The 22360-nt window shown below is 38.3% G+C and overlaps 4 protein-coding genes and 1 pseudogene across 5 annotated transcripts; 2 read left to right on the top strand and 3 right to left on the bottom strand.

The window, feature by feature from the left end:
* The first annotated feature begins 517 nt into the window (after positions 1–517).
* Positions 518–19971, top strand: LOC120214867 (polyadenylate-binding protein 8-like). The gene is made up of 12 exons (XM_039212661.1): positions 518–524; positions 5685–5947; positions 6390–6508; positions 6618–7274; positions 7356–7433; positions 7506–7595; positions 7701–7835; positions 7986–8159; positions 8233–8436; positions 8748–9015; positions 9987–9998; positions 19957–19971. The coding sequence occupies exons 2-10, from the start codon at positions 5710–5712 to the stop codon at positions 8988–8990; spliced, it is 1938 nt and encodes a 645-aa protein (XP_039068592.1). The 5' UTR covers positions 518–524; positions 5685–5709; the 3' UTR covers positions 8991–9015; positions 9987–9998; positions 19957–19971.
* LOC120214870 lies at positions 1931–2720 on the bottom strand. The gene has a single exon (XM_039212664.1). It carries the CDS (start codon positions 2506–2508, stop codon positions 2002–2004), a length of 507 nt encoding a protein of 168 aa, XP_039068595.1. The 5' UTR covers positions 2509–2720; the 3' UTR covers positions 1931–2001.
* On the bottom strand, positions 2443–4238 carry LOC120214869 (abscisate beta-glucosyltransferase-like). Its single transcript, XM_039212663.1, has 2 exons — positions 2675–4238; positions 2443–2509 (listed from the first exon to the last, which is right to left on the bottom strand). The coding sequence occupies exon 1, from the start codon at positions 4147–4149 to the stop codon at positions 2731–2733; it is 1419 nt and encodes a 472-aa protein (XP_039068594.1). The 5' UTR covers positions 4150–4238; the 3' UTR covers positions 2443–2509; positions 2675–2730.
* LOC120214871 (probable E3 ubiquitin ligase SUD1) lies at positions 11002–16967 on the bottom strand. Of its 2 annotated transcripts, none has more exons than XM_039212665.1 (9): positions 16567–16967; positions 15085–15774; positions 13557–14306; positions 13251–13462; positions 12817–13176; positions 12310–12470; positions 12063–12226; positions 11831–11977; positions 11002–11742 (listed from the first exon to the last, which is right to left on the bottom strand). In XM_039212665.1, exons 1-9 carry the CDS (start codon positions 16924–16926, stop codon positions 11245–11247), a joined length of 3342 nt encoding a protein of 1113 aa, XP_039068596.1. In that variant the 5' UTR covers positions 16927–16967; the 3' UTR covers positions 11002–11244. The 2 variants fall into 2 exon arrangements, with proteins under 2 accessions (XP_039068596.1, XP_039068597.1); XM_039212666.1 differs by having other exon boundaries at positions 12310–12467; positions 16567–16966.
* LOC120214866 lies at positions 18539–22357 on the top strand (annotated as a pseudogene).
* The last annotated feature ends 3 nt before the right edge of the window (positions 22358–22360 follow it).

Raw genomic sequence — 22360 nt, 5'->3', positions numbered from 1 at the left:
GGAAGATAGTTCTATCTTTTTTCTATTTCCCCCCCCCTTCTTTTCCCATCTAAGCTTCTATCAATTCCTCCTTTTTCTAACATATGTTTCTTTCAACACGTTTGTATCGTATTTCTCTTTTATTTTTATTTAGTCGGCTTCGACACTAATTTTAATGTTAGATATCAATTATCGGTGATTATTGGTTCTCTTATCTTTTCATACTACATTTTTTTTTCTTTCTTTCTTGAGTTTTCTTTTTTAATTTTGAATAAGATTTTTTATCCTTATGACACACTTTTCTCTACTCTTGTGCCAGACGTTTTCTCTGTTCTTGTAGCATGATCCTTATGACCTTTAATACGTTTTTGCATACTTTTACGGTCATTTTGATGCTCGCTCAAACAACATTTGCTTTCTGATAGGTTTATCAGTGGTCAAGTATAATAAGATCTCCTATTTGGTAAAAGGTTGTTTGTCGATAAAATCTCTCATACGACGGAGACAATGAATTTTTATGAAGATTAATAGATTTTTTTAAAGTTGTTGGTCGTCATTATCTAGTGAATGTTTCGTTTTTTTTCCGTATCTTTAGACTTAATATTTTGTTTTTTGTTTGAGTTTTTTGAGTGACTATTGTCCTCATTTTTCTTTCTATGCATGGATACACTTCATTCCTTTGCTTTTATTAATAAAATCCAGTTACCATTGTTCCTTTTAATCTCTTTATCCAGTCTGCTTTTGTACCAACCATTGCAATGAGAAACAGCCTTAGAGCAAAATTTGGAAATAAATTTCTTTGTTTTTTGAGGACTTAATCGACTAGTTTTAAAATTTGTAGGACTTAAATGTAAATAAACAAAAAAACTTGAGTCCATGGCCCTCTCATCCACCCTTTGGCCTCTTGAAATTTATCTCAAATATTGATTTTTTTGGCGAGTTAATATATGAGCAAGATATTATCAATCAAGTTCTACTTTTAGATTGAGCATTCGGTATTATTTCAGATATAAAGTGAGTTAATTCACTATATATCCTCAAACTATAAATCTTCCTTCAAATTGGTTCTCAAATTTTCAATGATTCTAATTTCGTCCTTAAATTATAACTCTCAATTGTTCCCTAAACTTTTGAATATTCCAACTTCATCCCCAAATTATAACCCTCATTCTAAATTAGTCCTTACACTTTTGAATGTTCAAATAACGTCCCCTAAATCATTCAAAAGTTTGGGGATGAAATTAAAGCATTGAAAAGTTTGAGGACTAACATAAAATGAGGGTCATAGTTTATGGATTCAATTGGAATTTTCAAAATTTTAAAGACCAATTTAGAATGAAAATTATAGTTTATAGATGAAATTAGAATATTTAAAAGTTCAGGAATCAATTTAAAATGAGTGTCATAGTTTGAGGATGTATAATATAATTAGCTCTATTAAAGTATATAAAAATGTTAAAATCAAATTTTAAATATGTATATGCCTATACGAAAAATTTATACATAACATGCAGAGATAAAACAACCTTTTTAAAATTGGTATAATTACAAAAATAATCTTCAATATTTGTATAAATGATCATTTTGCATCATATTCTTCTTTTAAAGTATTTTACTCCTAAGGTTTCAATTTTTTGTTTAAATAAACCAAGTTAGATGGAAATTGTTAGTTGACTAACAGTCAACCCATATTGTTGATGTGGTATGTGTCATATCATCCAAAGTAATGATGTAACATGTGTTATATCATCCAAAATGATGATGCGATACATGTTATATCAACAATTAAACATATATAAAAATATCACATCAACAATATGAGTTGACCATTAGTCAACAAACGATTTCTATCCAACATAATTGACCATATCTACAGACATTGATGATAATTTTAATGTCCTATTATAATACATAATATCTGAAAGTTGTTCATAAAATCAAAGTTATAGAAATAATGTAATAAATAAAAGATTTAAATTCATAATAGCCCCTAAAAATTTAACGATTCTTATGCTCCAATCTTCAATAATAAGAGCATCTCTTGTATACGCAACTTCTGCTTCTAGCGTACACTGCATCTTCTTCTTCGAAGTAGCAAGGCTCGTCCTCGTCAATCCGGCCCAGGCCGGCGATGGTACTATAACTTCTGTTAAACCCACCATGCCGATCTTCCACATGCCTTGGCTCCTCTTCTCGTTCCTGCACATCCGACTCCATCGATCTCTTCTTCGACATGGTTTCCAAGAAGTTCATGAACTTCTCGTCGTTGTTCGATTTCGAATAGTTGAAGTTGAAGCTCTTGGGCAACCGTGAAACTTGAGGTGCGGGGCAGCCGAGAAGGCCGTCGTGGCCGCCGACCTTACTAGCGCAATCCTCCAAGCTTTTGACGTAGAAGTCTCTTGCCCTGTGTAAAGCTCGGACCGGCTTCGACATGTAGTGCCGCAGCTTGCTCCGCAACTCTGCTTTGCTCCTCGGCCTTGATACGTACTTCTTGAACTTGCCTTGTAACTCTTCTCTGCTCCTCATCATGCTTGGAAAATGTATTGAAATTTGAAAATAACTTAGAATATATATATATATATGTTTTGTTGGACTTGAATTTTGGAATTCTGGGATGGAATGCAGAGAAAGAAATCTTTGGAAAAATCAACCGTGAAAAGAAACAGAGTTTTGGATTTGTGATATAAATACTTACAAAAATTAATTCATAAAAGATGACAAAAGAAGGGTAAGAAGTATAGTTGATATTGTTCAGGCTGCATATTTAATATCGTCTATTCTTCGTCGATCCCTGAGCTCTTTAATCAAGGCAACGGCATTGTTATACGATGATCCACCGCCTTCCACGGCTTTCTTAGCCATTTCTCCCATCAGTCTCGCTTTATTTCTCATCTCCACGCCCTCTTCTCCGCCACCCAACAGCCGCTTCACCGCCGCCTCCACCGCGTCTCTCCCCACAGATGCCCGAGGCTCCATGTTCCACGAAAGCCAATCCAAGGTCCCCACTCGAACACCAATCTTCAACACATCGGTGACCAGCTTCTCGTTATAGAACTGCTCCGCCGATATGGGCCATGTGATCATCGGCACGCCGCAACTCACGCCTTCTAAAGTCGAATTCCACCCACAATGCGTCATGAAACCACCCACCGACCCATGTTCTAGGATCAACAACTGCGGTGCCCAACCATTGATTATCAGACCTTGTTTCGATTCCTTCATCTTCTCTTCAAATCTACTAAAAAAATCAGTTCTTTCACCTTTGAACACGTCTCGAATTACCCAGATAAATGGTTGGTTCGAAGCTTGTAGGCCATAAGCGATTTCGAGGATTTGTTCTTGAGCTAAACGAGCAGCGCTTCCGAAGCTGATAAAAAGAACCGAATTGGGTGCTTTAGAATCAAGCCAGTTGAGGATGCTTTGTTCATCAATGGCGGCCTTTTTGCCTCTCTCGGCTTTATCAGAGATGTTCCTGTTGCACAACGATACAGGCCCTACGATCCACGCTTTGTTCTGTTTCTTGAACTGTTCTACATAAGCTGGTTCCAGTTCGTAGAAGCTATTAACCACAACCCCATAGCAATTCTCCTTTGATTTTTGCATACCATCTGCTACAAATTGAAATGCCGGAAGCTGAGATCGAGTCAATTCGATCCGATCGGCGAGACCAGGCACGACGAAAGGTTCATATCTCGAATTGACCGTCTCGTGAGGCTTGAACTTCGATATATTATCTCGAACGCAGCTAGCAAAGCAGCCGTTTCCATTGAACACAATTCTTGGGATATCCAATTCAAGGTTGTCAATAGCATCTGCAGCCCAACGATGGAACATGTCGTGGACTATGCAATCCGGTTTGCGTTGAAGTAACAACTTCTTTAATGGTACTTCGAGCATGGAAGTATCGGTCACGGGAGTCGCGGACATGTCAGTGTCGGATAAGTCCGCGTCGTCCGGTAACGAGAGGATTGTGATGAAGATCGAATGACCCGATTTTTGGTCTCGAAGGATGGATTCTCGAAAGGAGAGAGCGTGCTTATGAGTCGAAATGATGGTGGATTTGGCACCATGAGCTGCAAACATCCTGGCCATGTCGATCATGGGGATTTGATGGCCACCTCCCACGAAGGGGAAGAAAAACATCTCAACTGGAGAAGATACCGAGTCCATAGATCCAAAGAGAACTTTGACACTGAGTTGCCTTCTTGTTCAAGAAGAACACAGTTTTGAGTTGGATTTAAAGACAAGAGAATATGAATTCGAAACGGTCCAAAAGATAAGACTTTGGGGTTTTCAAAGTCGTCACGTTTCAATACATATGGACCGCTAAATCTCTTTACCCATAACAATTGATTACGTATGGAGGGATGTCATGTTGAATGATATGTCCCATAAATGTTTATCTAAATTAAAATTTTATTACTTAATTTTGGATATTTTTTATTTTAAATACTAAATATTTTTTTAATTTAATCGTTCATTTTAGTGTTATTTTTTAATCACTTTGTTGTCACATCTTTAATAACATTATGATAAAGTCTAAGTACCATTTACCTTAAAACAAGAATATAATCAAAATTAAGTGACGAAAAACGTAAATTACCCAAAATTTTTAGGGCAGTAAGCATTAATATTTAGACACAAAAAGTCTAGGTAATGTAGAATGTGCATGTGTGTACATATACATAGACCCATAAAAAATGAAACGGAGAACTAGTTAGTAGCTTGTCATCACTATCTATCGCCGGCAGTTGACTATACTTGAAATGTGGAGAAATCTAACATTAAAAATTGTAAAATTCTTAGGCTTATATCATACATGAATGGTGAACAGAGTAGTGTTATCAAGCATCATTAACACACTTTCATCCACACTTGTTGAGTTTTTGACAACATTTAAATCCCTTTTCTGGTCGTAAAACCACCCGCGGTATAATTTTCGTCCTTCTATTATAAAATTATATTTAACATTTAGTTTAAGTTTCAATTTAATATCTACCGTTAAAAAATCAATAGAATTATTGATGTAAAATTATTTTGTTTTTCAATAGTGATATAACAATAGCTTACGGTGACGTGCCAGCATCACCGTTAAATTTTAACTAAGAATACCAAAATAAATACTAAACTCAATGTTAGATATGGTTTTAAAAAAGAAAATAAATTCTAAATACCAAAACATAACAAAAGTTATAGTTTAGGTCACAGACATGTAGTTTACCCTAATTATTTTTACCCGTCATTTGCGGGTCCCAAAAGAAAGCTGTCCCTTACATATCCAACGGCTGAGATGTCGTCTCGTGATCCCAACTTAGGGTTTACTACAGACAGAAACCTCCGAACTTATATTACCGCTTTTTGCATGTTAAAGTCGGTCCTCTGTTACCTTAGCAGCTACTCCTTTCAAAGCCCCCTTTTTCCCCCCTTCCTTTTCTTCAACCTAGTCTTCTCACGCGCCGCGTATTCTTCCGCCGGCGGGAAATATCCCTTCCCTTCCCTCTCTTCCCCTTTTGAAAAAAGAAAAGAAAGTTTGCTTCTTTAGGACAGGTTAAACACTTGAGATTTTTATCTTACTATCATTTATTAATATTATTTGCTCTTTGGGTTTTGTTTGATTAATAACGAAGAGGAGAGGGAAGAAAAAAAACCCAAAAAAGGAAAGAAGAAAAAAGATAAATTTCAAGAAATTAGGGGTTTTTTTTAAGTTATTGCTTTAGAGTTTTTAGAGTGATGGCGCATGTTCAAGTTCAGGGGCAAGGTGGGAGCGTTAACAGCGGATCTGGTGGAGCCAATAACCAGTTTGTAACGTCGTTGTATGTTGGGGACTTGGATCCCAGTGTGACCGAGACCCAGCTTTATGAGTACTTTAACCAGGTTGGTCAGCTGCTCACGGTTCGCTTATGCACGGATTTGTCCACCCGCAGGTCTCTTGGTTATGGGTATGTTAACTACGGCAATGCCCAAGATGGTAAATTTTCAGTTTTCTAAGTTTTAATTTTGTCCCCTCTTTTTTCAAATGATTTTCTTCACTGTAGATTCGATGGTTTTGTTTTTGCTTTGATTTATTTAGTTTTTAATGAATTATGAAAGGAAATAACAAATTTATTAGTTTTGGTTTAATTGGAAATGGCTGATACAAGAGTGTAATATTGTGAAGTTGATATGTATGTATGTATGTATGTATGTATGCTACAAATACTTTTTTGCTATCTTCTCAGTCTTCCATGTAAATTATAAACTAAGTTGACTCCTATCAGCAAGATTGAGGCTAACTCAAGCTGTAGGTTTTCATTATTGTGCACATATTATTTGAAGAAAAAATAATTATTTACTATGTTTTGCCTATACGTCGATCATTCGATTAGAGTGTTACGTTATTCTGGATGACATCCTATTTTGTTTACTTACAGCTGCAAGGGCGTTGGAACTGCTGAACTTCACTCCTCTGAATGGAAAGCTTATTCGTATTATGTATTCCAACCGTGACCCTAGTCTTCGTAGAAGTGGTGCAGGGAATATATTTATCAAGGTAATGAAATTTCACTGTCATTAGTTTCTTTTGCTTCTTTGTTTCGTGAAAATGTTCTTAATGTATCTCATTCTGTTTATTTTATGTGTTTTTCCTGTGAATCTGGCAGAATTTAGATAAGGGAATCGACCAAAAAGCTTTGCATGATACGTTTTCTGCATTTGGAAGCATTCTCTCTTGCAAGTTAGCCACGGATTCCTCTGGTCAGTCAAAAGGTTATGGGTTTGTACAATTCAACAATGAGGAGTCTGCCCAAAAAGCAATAGAGCAGTTGAATGGTATGCTATTAAACGATAAGCAAGTCTATGTCGGCCCTTTTGTTCGCAAGCAAGAAAGAGACACTTCTGCTAGCATGACAAAATTTAACAATGTATATGTAAAGAATCTTTCGGAGTCGACTACTGATGATGAGTTGAATAAGATTTTTGGTGAATTTGGTCCAATCACTAGTGCCGTGGTTATGAGGGATGCAGATGGGAAATCCAAGGGCTTTGGGTTTATCAACTTTGAGAATGCAGATGATGCTGCTAGAGCTGTTGAGTCCCTAAATGGAAAGAAATTTGACGATAAGGAATGGTTTGTCGGGAAAGCTCAAAAGAAATCTGAAAGGGAGGCTGAACTGAAACAGCGATTTGAGCAGACAATGAAAGAGGCTGCGGATAAATTTCAAGGAGCGAACTTATATGTTAAGAATTTGGATGATAGCATAAGTGACGAAAAACTTAAAGAGCTATTCTCTCCATATGGCACCATAACATCGTGCAAGGTAAGTTATAGCTTGTTTCTAGAATAGTCAAGTTCAGTGATACACTACTCAGTTAGATGATCCTATCATTAAATGTAACAGGTTATGCGAGACCCTAATGGAATAAGTAAAGGATCAGGGTTTGTTGCATTTTCGACTCCAGAAGAAGCATCTAAAGCTGTACGTTGATAATGGTATACCTACTCCCATATAGTCTTATCGTGCAACATAATCTAATTCTTGTTATAACAGCTTGCTGAGATGAATGGCAAAATGATTGCCTACAAACCTATCTATGTTGCTCAAGCTCAAAGGAAGGAAGACAGGAGAGCCAGGTTGCAGGTGTGTTCTTTCGATATTTTCTTCAATACTAAACTGTAGTGGCACAAGAAGGGATGGTTTTTATTCTCTAGTATTCTAAGGTATATGCCACCACATTTTTTACAGGCGCAATTTTCTCAAATGCGACCACTTGCAATGGCACCTTCAGTTGGACCTCGAATGCCAATGTACCCACCTGGTGGTCCAGGTCTTGGGCAGCAAATATTCTATGGTCAAGCACCTCCGATGTTTCCTCCCCAGGTAACTATTTGTATATGCATTTTATTTCTTGTCATTGGTAGTCGTATGACATATATTTTAACCTACCGAGTACTGAATTAATCAATTAGTATTATTCTGTGACATCTGCTTTAGAAAATCACTCTTGTTTGTGGGTCTCTCTTCTTTCAGCCCGGGTTCGGATATCAGCAGCAGCTTATTCCGGGTATGAGGCCTGGTGGGGCTCCCATGCCAAATTTCTTCGTACCAATGGTTCAGCAAGGCCAACAGGGTCAGCGTCCTGGTGGCAGAAGAGCTGGGTCTGTTCAGCAAAACCAGCAACCAGCTCCTTTAATGCAGCACCAGGTTTGTTTCAATATCTTGGATACATATGTTTATATCTGTAAATACTTCATCTGATGGCTCACTAAAATATCAGATGCTACCTCGAGGGCGGGTCTATCGCTATCCACCAGGGCGTGGTCTTCCTGATGTTTCAATGCCTAATGTTGCTGGAGGCATGATTTCTGTTCCATATGATATGAGTGGCATGCCAATGCGTGATGCACCACTTTCTCAGCCCATTCCGATTGGAGCTTTGGCCTCAGCTCTTGCAAATGCTACGCCAGATCACCAAAGAACGGTATGTTCTGCTTTGCTTTATTTGTTTTACTTATCTCTCTTCATATTGGTGCCGTCAAAGTGTAACAGATTCTACTTATGGAAATAAAAGGCCTTTTATTCCATGTTAAAAGGGTTAATTACAAAAATCGTATTGAATATTTACCATATAAATTCCCATATTAATACACACTTCAGGTCTAAAAATGGTATTGAAGAATTGCCATGTTTGCAATAAATCAGTTTTGAAAAGGTTCTGTACAAGTTTCTGAAGATGCATTACCCGGATTTTTTTTGGTTAACTGAAATTGTCTTGTATGGATCTGTGTGCAGATGCTGGGGGAGAATCTCTATCCACTGGTTGAGCAGTTGGAGCCCGATGCAGCGGCTAAAGTAACCGGGATGCTTCTGGAGATGGATCAGACCGAGGTTTTGCATTTGCTCGAGTCACCAGAAGCTCTAAAAGCCAAAGTTGCAGAAGCAATGGAGGTTCTGAGGACCGTAGCTCAGCAGCAGGCTGGTGTTGCTGCCGACCAACTAGCTTCACTGTCATTAAACGAAAACCTTGTCTCTTGAGTTTGAATGCCTGCTGGTATGAGTTGTGGGTTGTTCAGGGGGTTGAATTACAGCTATTTTTCCAAGTGTTTTTGGAACATTGAAAATACAGTCACTTTCATGCGTTACTATGGCTCTTTTTGCTACATTTGACTGAGCAACTCTAATTCTCTGTCTTTTGGATTTGGAATTTGATTGTGTGGCCTTTTGGTTGAATTCGTTGGCTGAGATTTTATGGGTTTTCATTGCTTTTGACGTAAGTTTTGTGAGTTTTCAAGCAAACGATCTCTCTCGTCAATACATCATAAATTTAAGGGTAAATTACAAATTTAGTAATTGAACTTTATACTCTCTCTTATTTTACTAACTGTATTTTTTTATTTTTTTTAATCACTAAATTTTATACATTAATTTATTTTGTCATTTCGCCGTAAACTTTCTAACATGGTTATGAAATTAAAAGGTTAAAGACTAAAGCTGCAGTCACATTCGTCAAATTACATTAAACCGCCTAACACAGCTCCAGCATCATAAACTCATCGTTTTCCTTTTCCAGATTTGAAGATGAGGTTATGAAGCTTGTCAATAACCTCACGAAGGCTCCAAAGTGGCCGCCACAATGCAAGAATTCAAGAAAGAGATGATTAAGATTTCTTTATTAGTTTTGGTTCCATGTCTCTTTCAAAGAAATGAAGGCGTCGTTGAAAGGCAGATGCACTAATGACAATAGCAGTACTGTCGTTATCCTTTACGTCAATGTTAGCGAAGTCCAGTTTTGCTCCTCCATGACTGAAGCCACTATCGTCAAGGGTCCCAGACTAGATGGTTTGACTATTGCCGTTGAGAAATTCTAGGTTTGACAATGAAAATGGTTAATTGAATGACAGGTATAATATCCGATAAACAATAAAATAAAAATGGAGAAATCAGTTAAGGTTAAATTTAGGTAATTTTTAGAGAGTTATACTTTTTATAGGTTAAGAGTTATGAACTGTTAAGTTGCTGTCTGAAATCGAGTTTAGTTTGGTTGTTGAAAAATTAATTTTACGCGATGAATTGGTTAATTGTTTAAAATGTTTAAATATAGATTAAAATATGTGATAATGAATAATATTTAGATAAATGATTATTAGTGAATGTTAGTAGTCCAATTTGAGATTGCGACTTGTATTCGAGATTTGAATACGAGGAAGGGTGTTACGAACTCTCACCAAACTTGTCATCTGAACAAATTGAGTAACGGATCGTCCATTTCAGCATTATCTTCATGTGTGTTTATTAATCCACCAATACCAGCTTCCTGGGCGAGGGTCCAAGTGTTGGGAACGGTGAGAGGGCCGTGTTGCCTGATGTGGTCGTAAAAGGAACCCACGATAGATTTAGCTTATTGAATAGGTACCTTTGAGTTAATCGTTCTCACATTCGCTGCCCTATTCCTCGACATGTGAACCAACAGACACCCACTGACGTCGGCATTCCCTCCCTTTATGTTGTTCTTCACCAACACTGTTAATCATAACTTCCCTTCTCTTTCAAAGGCCAAAGCCTTCTTCTCCCAAGTTTTTTCTCTGATTTTCAATTCTTCCACTTTACTGTGTCAGTCTAAGCTATTGTTCTTCACTCTAGCTTTGTTGGCTACATGGGTTTCCATTGTTAATTTTGACATAGATGTTGGGAATTCTCTAATAGCTTAAACCATCTCTTTAACATCATGATGAATATGTCGACTATTTGGAACGAGGCAACAGATGGTTATCCTTTATACTATATCTGGGTGTCGAGGTCGATGATCAGCAAATGGGCGATGAAGAATGATGATAAATGAGTAGAGAAATGAGCAGTAAACGGATGGTGAATAATGAAAAAATATTACTTAATTTAAAAATTAGTAAAATATGTCATCACGAGAAAACAACAGAATAGCCAAATAAATATCAGTGTATAAAATTTAATGATTAAATTGAAAAAATTAAAAGTAAATTGAATGAAATAGAAAAAAGAATAGAGTTCAATGATTGAATTCGTAATTTATGCCAAATATTAATTTTTATAGTAATACGAATATTCACATGTACAAATCTGAGTGGTTCCGAGTCAAAATTTGAAATAAGAATTAAGTGGTAATTTTTCTGCTGCTGAAATTTTAGGACAATCCCCAATTGCCAGGTTAACATGTATTATATGCACAAAACACTACCCTACCACAGCTGGATACCAAATCCATTCATGCAGGCTTCTAAAAAAGTTCCCAACACTGGTTTCATCAGAGGCATTCTTAATTAACACGCCTCAGTCTCAACCCGACATCAGCATCAGGCTCAGGCCGCCGGATTATTCCACTGCCCTGTGGATTAGAAGCCACTGTTTCAGATGAAGTTCCTGCCTCACTTCGCTTCTGTTCCGAGTCCTCCCCGAAGTTGTGAAGTAGACGACCGATGAGGTATCTGTCGTCCCTTATGGAGTTGTGGAGGTTAGTGAACCAGACATGGAACCTCTTGGCACAGAAGCACAACAGGCCGAAGCAAAGGCATCCTAGCCATGCGAATCGGTAGACTGCCGAGTTAACCACTAATGGGTAGCCGAGCACAGGAAACACCCCTCGGGCTAATACGTAAGGTAAACACAACGCTGTCAGCAGCTTCATTATAATAGGGAACACAATTTCCCGCAATACCCAAAGGCCCTGCAGTCTGGAGAAGCCATCTTCTCTCACCCTTTCGAATTTTATTCGCCAGCTTTCATCTACCAATGGCATCATATGGTCCAGCATAACCTGTGGATATAAGAAATCAAGTCTTGGCCTGTTGATACACATGTCACTATTTTCCGCTGTATATAATAAATTGTGGTTCGACACTTACCAATCTAGTCCATATCTTCAGAAAGATGAGACCCAACGCCCAATCTTGGTAGAGGAGGAAAACTGGACTCTCGTCCACAGGCACCCGCATTGGCACAATTACCAAAAGCTCAAAAAGTAGGCCAATAAGAACAGGAATGACAAAAATCTGGACATTACAACACCAAAAAAGATTTACGAGTCAGATAGGAAACTTCGAAAAAAGTAGAAAGCCCGGATTAATGATCACTTACCCATATTGATAAGAGCAACGAGCTCTTGATGATAATGACACCCCACTTCCAGATTTTGCCTAACAGAACTGAAGCCCTCTTTGTTCTTATGTGCTCAATGTAGTATCTAGCCCCAGCCAAGGCTGTCCAAATGAAATAGCTTCCAATGACGAAAGCATAAAGGTCTACAATGAAAAACAAAACAACGGCCAATTAGCACTAAAATCATAATTGGAGAGTTGGGGGGGGGGGATTCCAAGTGCATTACCATTGCACTTAATACCGTGAGTTATTGGGAGAAGAGGAATTGCATTGAATAGAGCACGTCCAAGTGATATCGGTACTACTATCAAGGCAGAATTGAATACAAGCAAAGTCATCCAAGCAATGACCAGCAACAGGACGATGCGAAGAACAAAACTGTACCTGCTAAAAATTCATGGATGAAAATTAGACAGCCAACTACGAAGATATCAGACTAACAAAATGCAGCAAGTGAAGGTGAAAAGCAACAAAGAAAATATTATGTTGACGTTGAACACAACAGCCTATTCAATATTAATATCTATAATAACGTAAAATTGCAAATTCAATGATTTTTTTAAATGTTAGTAGTGCAAGTAAAACCTACGAATTCTGATCACATATTTCGAATCTTAGTGCAGATGTGCATGCAAGTATACCATCAAACAAAATGAAGAAGGACTATATATTAACCACAATTAAATCAGACACATCAAGTAATATTGTCAATAAAAAGCACAATATAACTAACTCTGAATCGGTTTGCTCATCCCCATCAAATTCAGCATTAGAGTTCCCTGATTCCAGGAGGCCTCTATTGGGATCATCAGCAGCAGCAAATGCAGCCATGGCCTGATCCTGTCCACCTAGTTGCATGATCTGTAGTCTATCCTGTTGTCCTGGTTCCACATTGACATTTTCCTGGCCACCATTCTCCTCCGGTCTGGGAAGTAAGAAGTCAGTTAAGCCTAATGACCAACCAACTGCAGTAAACCAATAGCGCAGAAGAGATTTGATTGTTGTCCGCAATTTAAAATGCTCAACGGCATATGGAATGCATATTTGAAAGAGAAGCATGTCAGCTGGAATCTCAGTAAATGGGTCTGATACCCTGCAACAAGTAAATCATTTAAATATAAGCTAAAAATGCGTATGAAAAAGTGAAGCAATCAGAAACGCTCTTACGATATATCGAGTGGGAAAATAGAGGGAGCCATCCTCATAGCAAGCTTGACTGGCAAAAATACCAGCATCACAATCAAACTCCCATAAACTGCAACTGATAACAAGACCCTCCTAGCGTGCTTGTGCACAGGATCATCAATTAAATCACGGAAGGGATTGTAGTTTGGATCAGCTGGATCTCGAAGGAAGTATAGAACCCCATCACGTAAAACCTGCCCATAACAAAATGATATTATCAACTCGTTACAATATGAAAACAGGTTCCAAATGAACACTTAATAACATAGGGTGGAAAAGAGCATTTACCCCTCGAAGAAGGCTGACAAAGATGCTTATTTGTAGCATGTACACAATTCCCACAACCCAATGTATCAATGAGCTTGCTAAAGGTGAAACTGTGAAGAACTGAACCCTTTGAGACATTGATTTCCCAAACATCCTTATTGTACATACATCTAGCCACCATCCACACATCAAAGGGAACACCCCAAGCTCAATTACAAGCAAGAAAGCAACTTTAATCATTGTCATCAAGTGCCTCATTGCCACCAAGAACTGCCTGAAGAGGGATGGTATTGTCTCGGCTAGTGAGGCAATTCCATAGAACCTCCCCATTGTCAAAGGCTCACCCCTAGTGTACCTAATCAAAGTGACAACGCCAAGGTAGAAGAAGACTAAGGAGAATATAAACATGTAACCAATAGCAAGAGTTGTAACATCAGAAAGCCTTGATGATCCAAGAGTTACTCCTTTCAAAAGATCTTCCGAAAATGATGCACTTGTGTTGCTTGAGACTTCAGTGACTCCAGTAGAGTTTGCTTTCAACATTTCTACAGCCTGACCTTGGCCTTCAGATGTCAAATTTGTAACAGCAGTTAATGTGTTCTTTAATGTGATATTTGCCAAGGAAAGGGCAGTATCTGTCAGTGGCATGACTACTGATAGCACCGGACCACTTGCAGAAGAGAAAAGCCAGGATAAATAATAGAGAATAATGCGGCCTATAGAGAAAGGCACAAAATTACAACACCAAGGAATCATATTGCTCGCTAAAACCTGCAGGAATGGAAAACCAAGTCATAAAAGAATATTATGTTAACCAGAGAAAAGGCTAAAAAATTGCAATTTCTGAGTGTCTATTCTATTGCAAATTGTTACAATTTGAACTTTAAAGAAGAAACGGTTTAATTAAATGTTTGAAGAAGAAAAAGGGTCAAAAGAAAACATAGTATTAGCGCATGTAGAGAGAGAATTAAGGAAATTCTATGCATAGAAGAAAGTGAGAGTTCCTAGCTGACATCATGCAATTCAAAGTAGTACCATGTAAAGGAACAGCAATAGAATATAAGATTATAATTAGAGCCAAAATATCGCAAAACTATAAAATCATACAATGGCCTCTAGTGTCTGTATTTTGGAAGCGGAAACATTTGGAGGAAGGACAATAGAGGCAAGAATGTCACTCTTTAAAACAAAAGAAGATTCAGGATAAAGTTTCCTCCATTAAAAATATAGAAAAGAAACAACCATCAGACATCCAATAAAAAAATGCTGAAAAATTAATCATGTTTTATCACTCAAGAAGTCCTATACTGCAAATCTTATAAAATTTAAACTTAGCAAGAACCTATACCACTCAACACATTCACACAAATGAAATCAAACAAAAATCCCTTTGTTTTGAGGATGATATGGAGATAAACTAGTCTCAGCTCCCAAAGGTTCCCAAGAAAATCCCCAACAAAAAGTCAAGTCAAGCACTAGTAAGAAAATGTCAATAGAAGTCAAGGATAGATGATTAGATAATGTAATTGAAACAATCAAAGAGACTTACAGTGAATGCATTCTCAACCAAATGGAAAACAGGACCCTGCATGCCAACAAGCTCGTCAAAAGGTACATCCTCGGCGCCATCTGCATCATCCAGGCCATCAAACATCTGTTCAACATGAGCTTCAAGACGAGCTGCCTGCATTTCCCAACGAGCAGCCACATTTTCAGCATTCCTTCTGATCAATTGGCCAGCTCCACCTATACCTTGTGCTCCACCAGCATCTTCACCATTACCATCACCAGCTAAATTCCTATTAGCTTGTCCCGGGGGTCGCCTAACAGCACGATCACCATTCCCATCCCCTTCATCTTCTCTCTCAGCATCTCCACCAAGCTCTCGCAAATGCCGGAAATAATCCCTCAAAGAAGTGGCTCCAAGAAAAATAAACACAATGCTAGCAGAAAGTAGGAACCCATGCAAGCAATCAGTAAGAATGATTGTGGTTGAAATATGGCTTAGGAATAAACTCTGAGCTTCACCAAAACTTCGGACAAAAGCCAACCGCCATATCCAAAAGGTAATGAAAGGTATAATGAGGAGCCAAACTGAAAGTACAAAACTAAGGCGCAAAAAGAACTGCAGAACATGACAAGCTTTCATTGCCATCCCAACCACAAACTCCTGAAAAGGAAGCCTTGCTGGAGCATTCTCAGCATACACAGGAGAGAAAGAAAATGCATGCTTGCAAACCTGCAAAAGAAGTCGAGCATAGTTAAAGCATTAAAATCATATGGCAAATCTACCTTCTGGAGCATAAATATATTTTTCAAAATCATATAAAAAAGGGGGACACGCGCACACACAGAGAGAGAGAGAGAGAGAGAGAGAGCTACTTGTATAATACTTTCAAGCATAAGTTTTAAAGGAAAAAAAAAAGAAAATGACAAGAGGAGAGGAGAGGGAGAGAGGCAGAGACATAAATAGAGAAACATAGACAGGAGGTAGAGAAAGAGAACTGACACACACACTGGCAGTAAATGACATACAAAACTAAGAATTCATGAGAAGCCATGCTCACAACATGAAAACCGAAACCATTCAAGATCAGCGAACCTGTCTCTTGTGCATGTCTTAGCATTTTAAACCCAAGAATAATCTTTAACAGAATTAATTTTATGCCTTTGATCATGTATTAGTCAAATTTAGAATGGTTGTGTCCGAAACCATGAGAAAAATTAGAAAACAGTGAAAGGAAAAATAGATGTTCTTCATCAAATTGTCATGACTCCAACAATTGAAAGCTGTCAAGATTTGTAACTTCAATGACATTCCTTGTAAAAGAATTAAAGCAAAGGCAAAATTGTCTTCATTTCTTAATCGCCTTTTATTTTTAATCGTCATATAATCATACCGTCTATACCCAAATAAAACATCAAATCATGAAGTTTAATAAAAATAAACCAAAAACCCTAACTTAAATTAACCTAATTTACGAAAATAATCTGTCATGTACGCAAAAATTATTTCAAAAAAGAACCTAACCTCGCATTGGCGAGCATTACTGTGATTCAGCCATTGAAGAAGGCAATCCTGGTGGACAAATTTGATGCTGCCGCTACACGCGCAAGGGTATCGAAGGGGATTCTCTGCATCGCCCGGGTTCCGGCAGATCCTGCAAACGTCTTCCTCTTCCTCCTCCTCCTCCATATCCGCACCAAACTTCGCCGCCGCCGCCCCAAACGACATCGATGGCGCCGTTGATGGCATAGCTTTTTCTTCCTTCTCTGATGATGTAGACGATATTGATGGAGACGGCTTCATGCTGTCTTCTACAACGGCATCTGTGGATGAACTGGGATTTTCAAATCCCGGCGGCGGAGGAGATGCGGGAGCGATCTCCATAGGGCTGAGTTAGCGGAACGAGGGATATCAAATATTTTACAGTTTTTTGTTTCCTCTTTTTTGAATATGATTATGGACAATGGATCGAGTTTGAATTGAGTTGGATTATATTGCCGGATATGTCGGCAACTCGGATTGTTTCGTCTTTTTCTCTCATATTACTTATTAATTTTAATTTTAAAAAACAATTAAATTCACATACGAAAATAGTTCCTACGCGAATGTTGTGCGGTGCCACTTGCTAGTGGCATTGGACGATGTGCGGCACTTTTATATTTTAGGAAATTCCCCTTTTTTTTTTTGTGTGTGTGATATGAATTGTGATATTTTTATTATTTGATTTTGTGATGTTTAAAACTACTCTTTTATATTTATTTATTTTTTTTGGTTTTAAGATTTTGTATTAATTTATTTAGATCGATATGTGTCGTATATTTAATTTTGATAGATGACTTTTTTAACAAATTTTTTTTATATACACAAACACTCAAACTCGATATTTTACTTAAGAATTATGAAAATGCTTACCACTCTAACCAATATTTGTTTAATAAAAAATCAAATTAAATTATTTAAATTTTTTGTTACGTTTTTATTTAAATAAAAATAAAAATCTTACCCACCATCATTATTTGTTGACAAAACTTTGGAGATAATGTTATCGAATAAATTAATTCACAAGATAATGCACTCCCCAGATTAATTGTTCAAATAAGGTGAAATCTACATTGTTGGCCGTAGGTCGCCATGCTATCCGGGCGACCTATTAGGTCACCATTTCTTCCCGGTGAGCTACGAGATATTTTGCATGTGCCATGCACATCCCAACACGCTGGGCATCCGAGGTCATCCGAGCGAGTTATGCGAGAGCATCCAAGGCCATCCGACCGAGGGCATCCGAGCGCATTCGACCGAGACCATCTGAGGGGTAGGTCGTCATACACGCTGGGCTAAGTAACAAATATTACCTACATCGGTAATTAGACTTTCATGCGATTACCTAAATTTTCCTAAGTAACAATGATTACCTACATCGGTAATTAGGTTTTCATGCGATTACCTAAATTTCCCTAAGTAACAACGATTACCTACATCGGTCTTTAGGTTTTTTAACTACGTTGAAATGGAGGTCGCCATGTCGGGCGACCTTATAGGTCGCCATGTGATCCCGACGATCAAACTGATGAGATGTCTAATTACTGATATAAGAAATGAAGCAACTCACCACAATTTGCAAGGACGACATGACGACCTCCTTGATCGTCAAGAGCGTCTGACGACATATGTTCAAAGTATAGATTTTACTTTATCTCAATAAATAATTTCAATTAGAATTTATTTCAACAAATAATTTTTTTTAAAACTCTACCGCAGCAAATAACTCTTATTTTTTCGACTTTAACTACGTAGAAACCATCCCAATCTCCTTTCGCCGCGCGTGGATTTCTGCTCCTCTGAGTGTGTGTGACACTACCTTTCTTTCTTGTTTCTCTTTCATGGAAATCCAAGAACCCACTGCATGAAAGCGACTCCATTTTCAAGGCACTTTCTACTTTAGTTTATCTTTCTTTTGATCATCAAGCGAACATATTTCACCTTTAGTTTCCTCCTTTATCACCGTTCATCTCTTTATTACTCTCCCTTTTCACGACCTCAACACCAGTCGCGATCGCGATGGCATCCGTTATATTTGCAACCGCAATCAACGCGAGACGATCGAAAGCGTCATCACGAACGCTATTTAAATTCCCTGTAGCTGTTGTTAAACAGCTTGATTCTCTGCCTAAACATAGGTGAGAACTGACGGAGTCATTAATCTGTTCATCCTCCTCTCTGTTTTGTGAATTTTTAAAGTTTTTAGCTTGCATGTATATATGTGGGTTAAGATGCCAGTTTGATCTTTGAACAGCTTGCTTTATTTGCTGCTTCTTTATGTTGATCACACTGTAAATTCAGCTTTCTTGTTTCGTTCTGAAACAGAAACTAGAACCATGGACCACAAAACATGGCTATGGAGGAAAAAACGTTCGGAGAAGACGATTGTTGTTGCTACCGACAACGTCGACATTTCTTCTAAACGACTTAATGAAGAGGTAACACCAAAAAACCCCATTCTCCTCTTGTTTCTTGATTCTTGTTTTGAGATGTTTGTGATCCTTGCTTTCGACCTGTGACGATAACCCGAGGATCGAAATTCTACATGTTTGTTCACTACAAACAGATTATTCCGATGGAGGGGGGACGAGATAGACTAGTGAAAATGGCACCAGTAGCTAACGCAGGTGACATACTTCTATCCTTACTCTTCCATTTCCCCTAAAATGTCATATAGGATCATTGGAAGACCGATTTATTTCTTCGAATACGATAGAATAAATATGATCTTTCGTTTAGGTGGTGAAATGGCTGAAGCAGATGCAATCACTGTGAAGAAAGAGCTAGATGAAGCTCCGAGGCAGGGAAAATTGGCAAATGAAAAGTTGACTCACTTAGAAGTTGCATTGAAGGATTGTACGCAACAGCTAAATTTCATTCGAGACGAGTAGGAGCGAAGAATCCGTGATGCTGTTGCGAAGACATCGAGTGAATTCGAGATGACAGAAAGCATTACAAGACATGTTGACAGACACAAACAGGAGGCTTGAAGAGTTGACTACCGAGAATTCTCGGCTGAGTAAGGCCCTGCTAGTCAAAGAAGAATTGATCGAAAATCAGCAGAAGCTCAAGTCTCGATCGGAAGCAGAATTCGGTGCTGTGATGGATAGATTAGGTCTCACTGAGAAAGAGAATGCATTTCTGAAATATGAGTTTCATGTCCTCGAGAAAGAGCTCGAGATCAGAAATGAAGAAATGGGATACAACTGTCGATCATCAGATTTGGCACATAAACAACATTCGCAAGATTCAAAGGAAATCGCCAAGTTGGAAGCTGAATGCCAGAAGTTACGCTTACTTCTGCGAAAGAGGCTGCCTGGTCCAGCTGCCGTGGCAAAAATGAAGAATGAAGTCGAAATGCCAGGGAAGGACAAGTCAGAGATGAGTACCAATCTCCTGTTGGAGCAATTATGCAATGTTGAAGAAGAAAACAAGACTCTCAGAGAAATAATGATCAAGAAGAATGCTCAAATCCAGTCATTGAGTTCAATGTGTTCTAAACATCATCCAGGCCGACAACAGAACTTGATATTCAGCCTAAGGAGCTGTTTAAAGGACATAAATCAATGGAGATAATAAGGAGTAGTCCACTATCAAGTGAACTATCTATAACATCCAGTTTTGATATTGGCAGTATCGATGGAAATAGCTCTTCTTGTTCATGGGCTAATACTTTGTTTTCGAAATCTGCACGGTCAGATAAATGACTTCGGAATTCAACAGAACACAATGCCATTACAGTTCCAGAAATGAGATTAATGGACGTTTTGTAGAGATGGAAAAATTAGCCTTATCAGATGTTAAGGAGTCGGTTCCATTTGAGCAGGGTCACTGTGGCTTCAGCAATACAAGACAGATGCAGTCAAAAGATGTAGCCGGTGAAAGATCATTTGATTGGCTTCAGGTTGTTTTGCAGGCTATCTCCGAGCAAAAACGTATTTCGAACCGAAGTTTAGTCCGAATTCTCGAGGACATCAAAATTGCTTTGGGTTGTAGCAATCTTTTAAATACCCCAGATGTTAACAAAAATGCATGTTCAATACATCCCATAGAAATTGATGCTCTCCATATTAGTGGCTACATAGGCTGGAAATCTCCGCACATGTCTCCGACTACAGATTCACTCGGTGGAGCTTCTAGTGTCGATAACTCATCCGGAAAAACAAAAAGCCAACAGTTTCAGCCTAATCTGAGCAAGTCAATCGGTAAAATCATTGAACTGATTGAAGGAATTGGACTAACATCTTCCAATTCTTCCGACACTTGCCTACAGAAAATTTCGAAGTCCTAAACAATCACCATTCATGCTGACTACTTCGTCCGTGTTTTTCAATGGAAAATTTCGGAGGTAAGCACCGTTCAACAACGTTCTCTTCGTGCATGTAATAATCTGTTGGATCAAAGGGGTGATCTCGAAACTTTTGCTGAAGAACTCTCATTTGCTTTGGATTGGATAGTGAACTTCAGTGTTACTCCTCAGGAAGCTTCGAGTGCAAGGGATAAGATCAAAAGGCATTTTGGTTGGAATGATTCACATGGTGAAAAAGAAGTTGCTTCTGCAAGCCACTGTTTAGTAGTAGAATCGGATGTCACACATTTCTGAAGAACAATCATCTTCGCCAAGTGTTATCCCTGAAAAGGAGGGTATTTCTTGTAGCTTGTAGGAAGAAAACAAGAGATTAAAAGAAGATTTGAAGGATTTGAAAACCAGGCTGGAATCGGCAACTAACAAGAGTGAGGCCCAGATGGTACAATTTGAAGATCTCGATACCCAGTTCACTGTTACCAAAGCTAAACTGAATGAAATCTTCCAAAAGTGCTCATCTTAGGAAGTTGGGTTGGAGTATAAAAATAGCTCTTGTGACGAGCTAGAAGCTACATGTCTAGAGCTTCAGCTCCAGTTAGAGAGGTAAAGTTTTGCTTCTTAGTTTTAATTCCTGTGAACTCTAAAGGAAATTTGTTGGTAGTTTCTGATTTACGAAACATAAACTCGCAGTGTGGCGAAGAACGAAACACTGAAGTATGCCATGAATCAAGAGTGGAAGCTATCTCAGAAGGTAAATCATTCTCTGGTTAGCCTATTTTTCGCACGACTTACTAAAATTTAATCTGGTCTTTGGTAATTTTCTGTTTCGAATAGTGGTTTTGTTTTACCTGTGTTTACCTTCTCTAAACGCATGAACCAACAGATGAAAATTGAAAATGGAAAAACTATATGAAACACTGATATTATGTCTGCATTTTGAACATGCAGGGTTGGGAAATTACAGCGGCTTCAGTTAAGTTGGCAGAGTGCCAAGAAACAATTCTGAACCTAGGTAAGCAATTCAAGGTGTTGGTCGCACCCCAAGATGCAGTACACTTTGAAAAGATTTTCTCCAACTGTGGTGCTTCCGCCGCTGCTATAAACAACAGAAGGGTGAACGAACGCCTCTCCTTGCATGACCGGATGCTAGCCGAAAATGGTGGCAAAGCAGATGTTCTCAAGCCTCCCAAAATTCAAGAAGCGGAAAGTTCAAGCCTTCCCCACTCCAATAATCTCAAGAACTTGCAGGCTTATAGTATCCCCACACTGAGCTTGTTGTCCTTTTTGCAAAAAACTCAGTGTGGGGATATGAGAGAGAGAGAGAGAGAGTTGTGTATTGTCCTGATATGGCTATGTATATTTCTGTGTTGGAGGGCATTTGAAAAACCAGATAACTACAGTTTGAGTTGGTAGCTTTAACCAGAAATATCATTTGTGAGTTTTGATCATAATTTTTCTTTCTTTGAGATGATT

Source organism: Hibiscus syriacus, unplaced genomic scaffold, assembly GCF_006381635.1.
Source record: "Hibiscus syriacus cultivar Baekdansim isolate YM2019G1 unplaced genomic scaffold, ASM638163v2 tig00110109_pilon, whole genome shotgun sequence".
In the NCBI taxonomy this organism is placed as follows: domain Eukaryota; kingdom Viridiplantae; phylum Streptophyta; class Magnoliopsida; order Malvales; family Malvaceae; genus Hibiscus; species Hibiscus syriacus.
The sequence above is the reverse complement of the archived record's forward strand: the minus strand, read 5'-3'. Positions and strand labels throughout refer to the sequence as shown.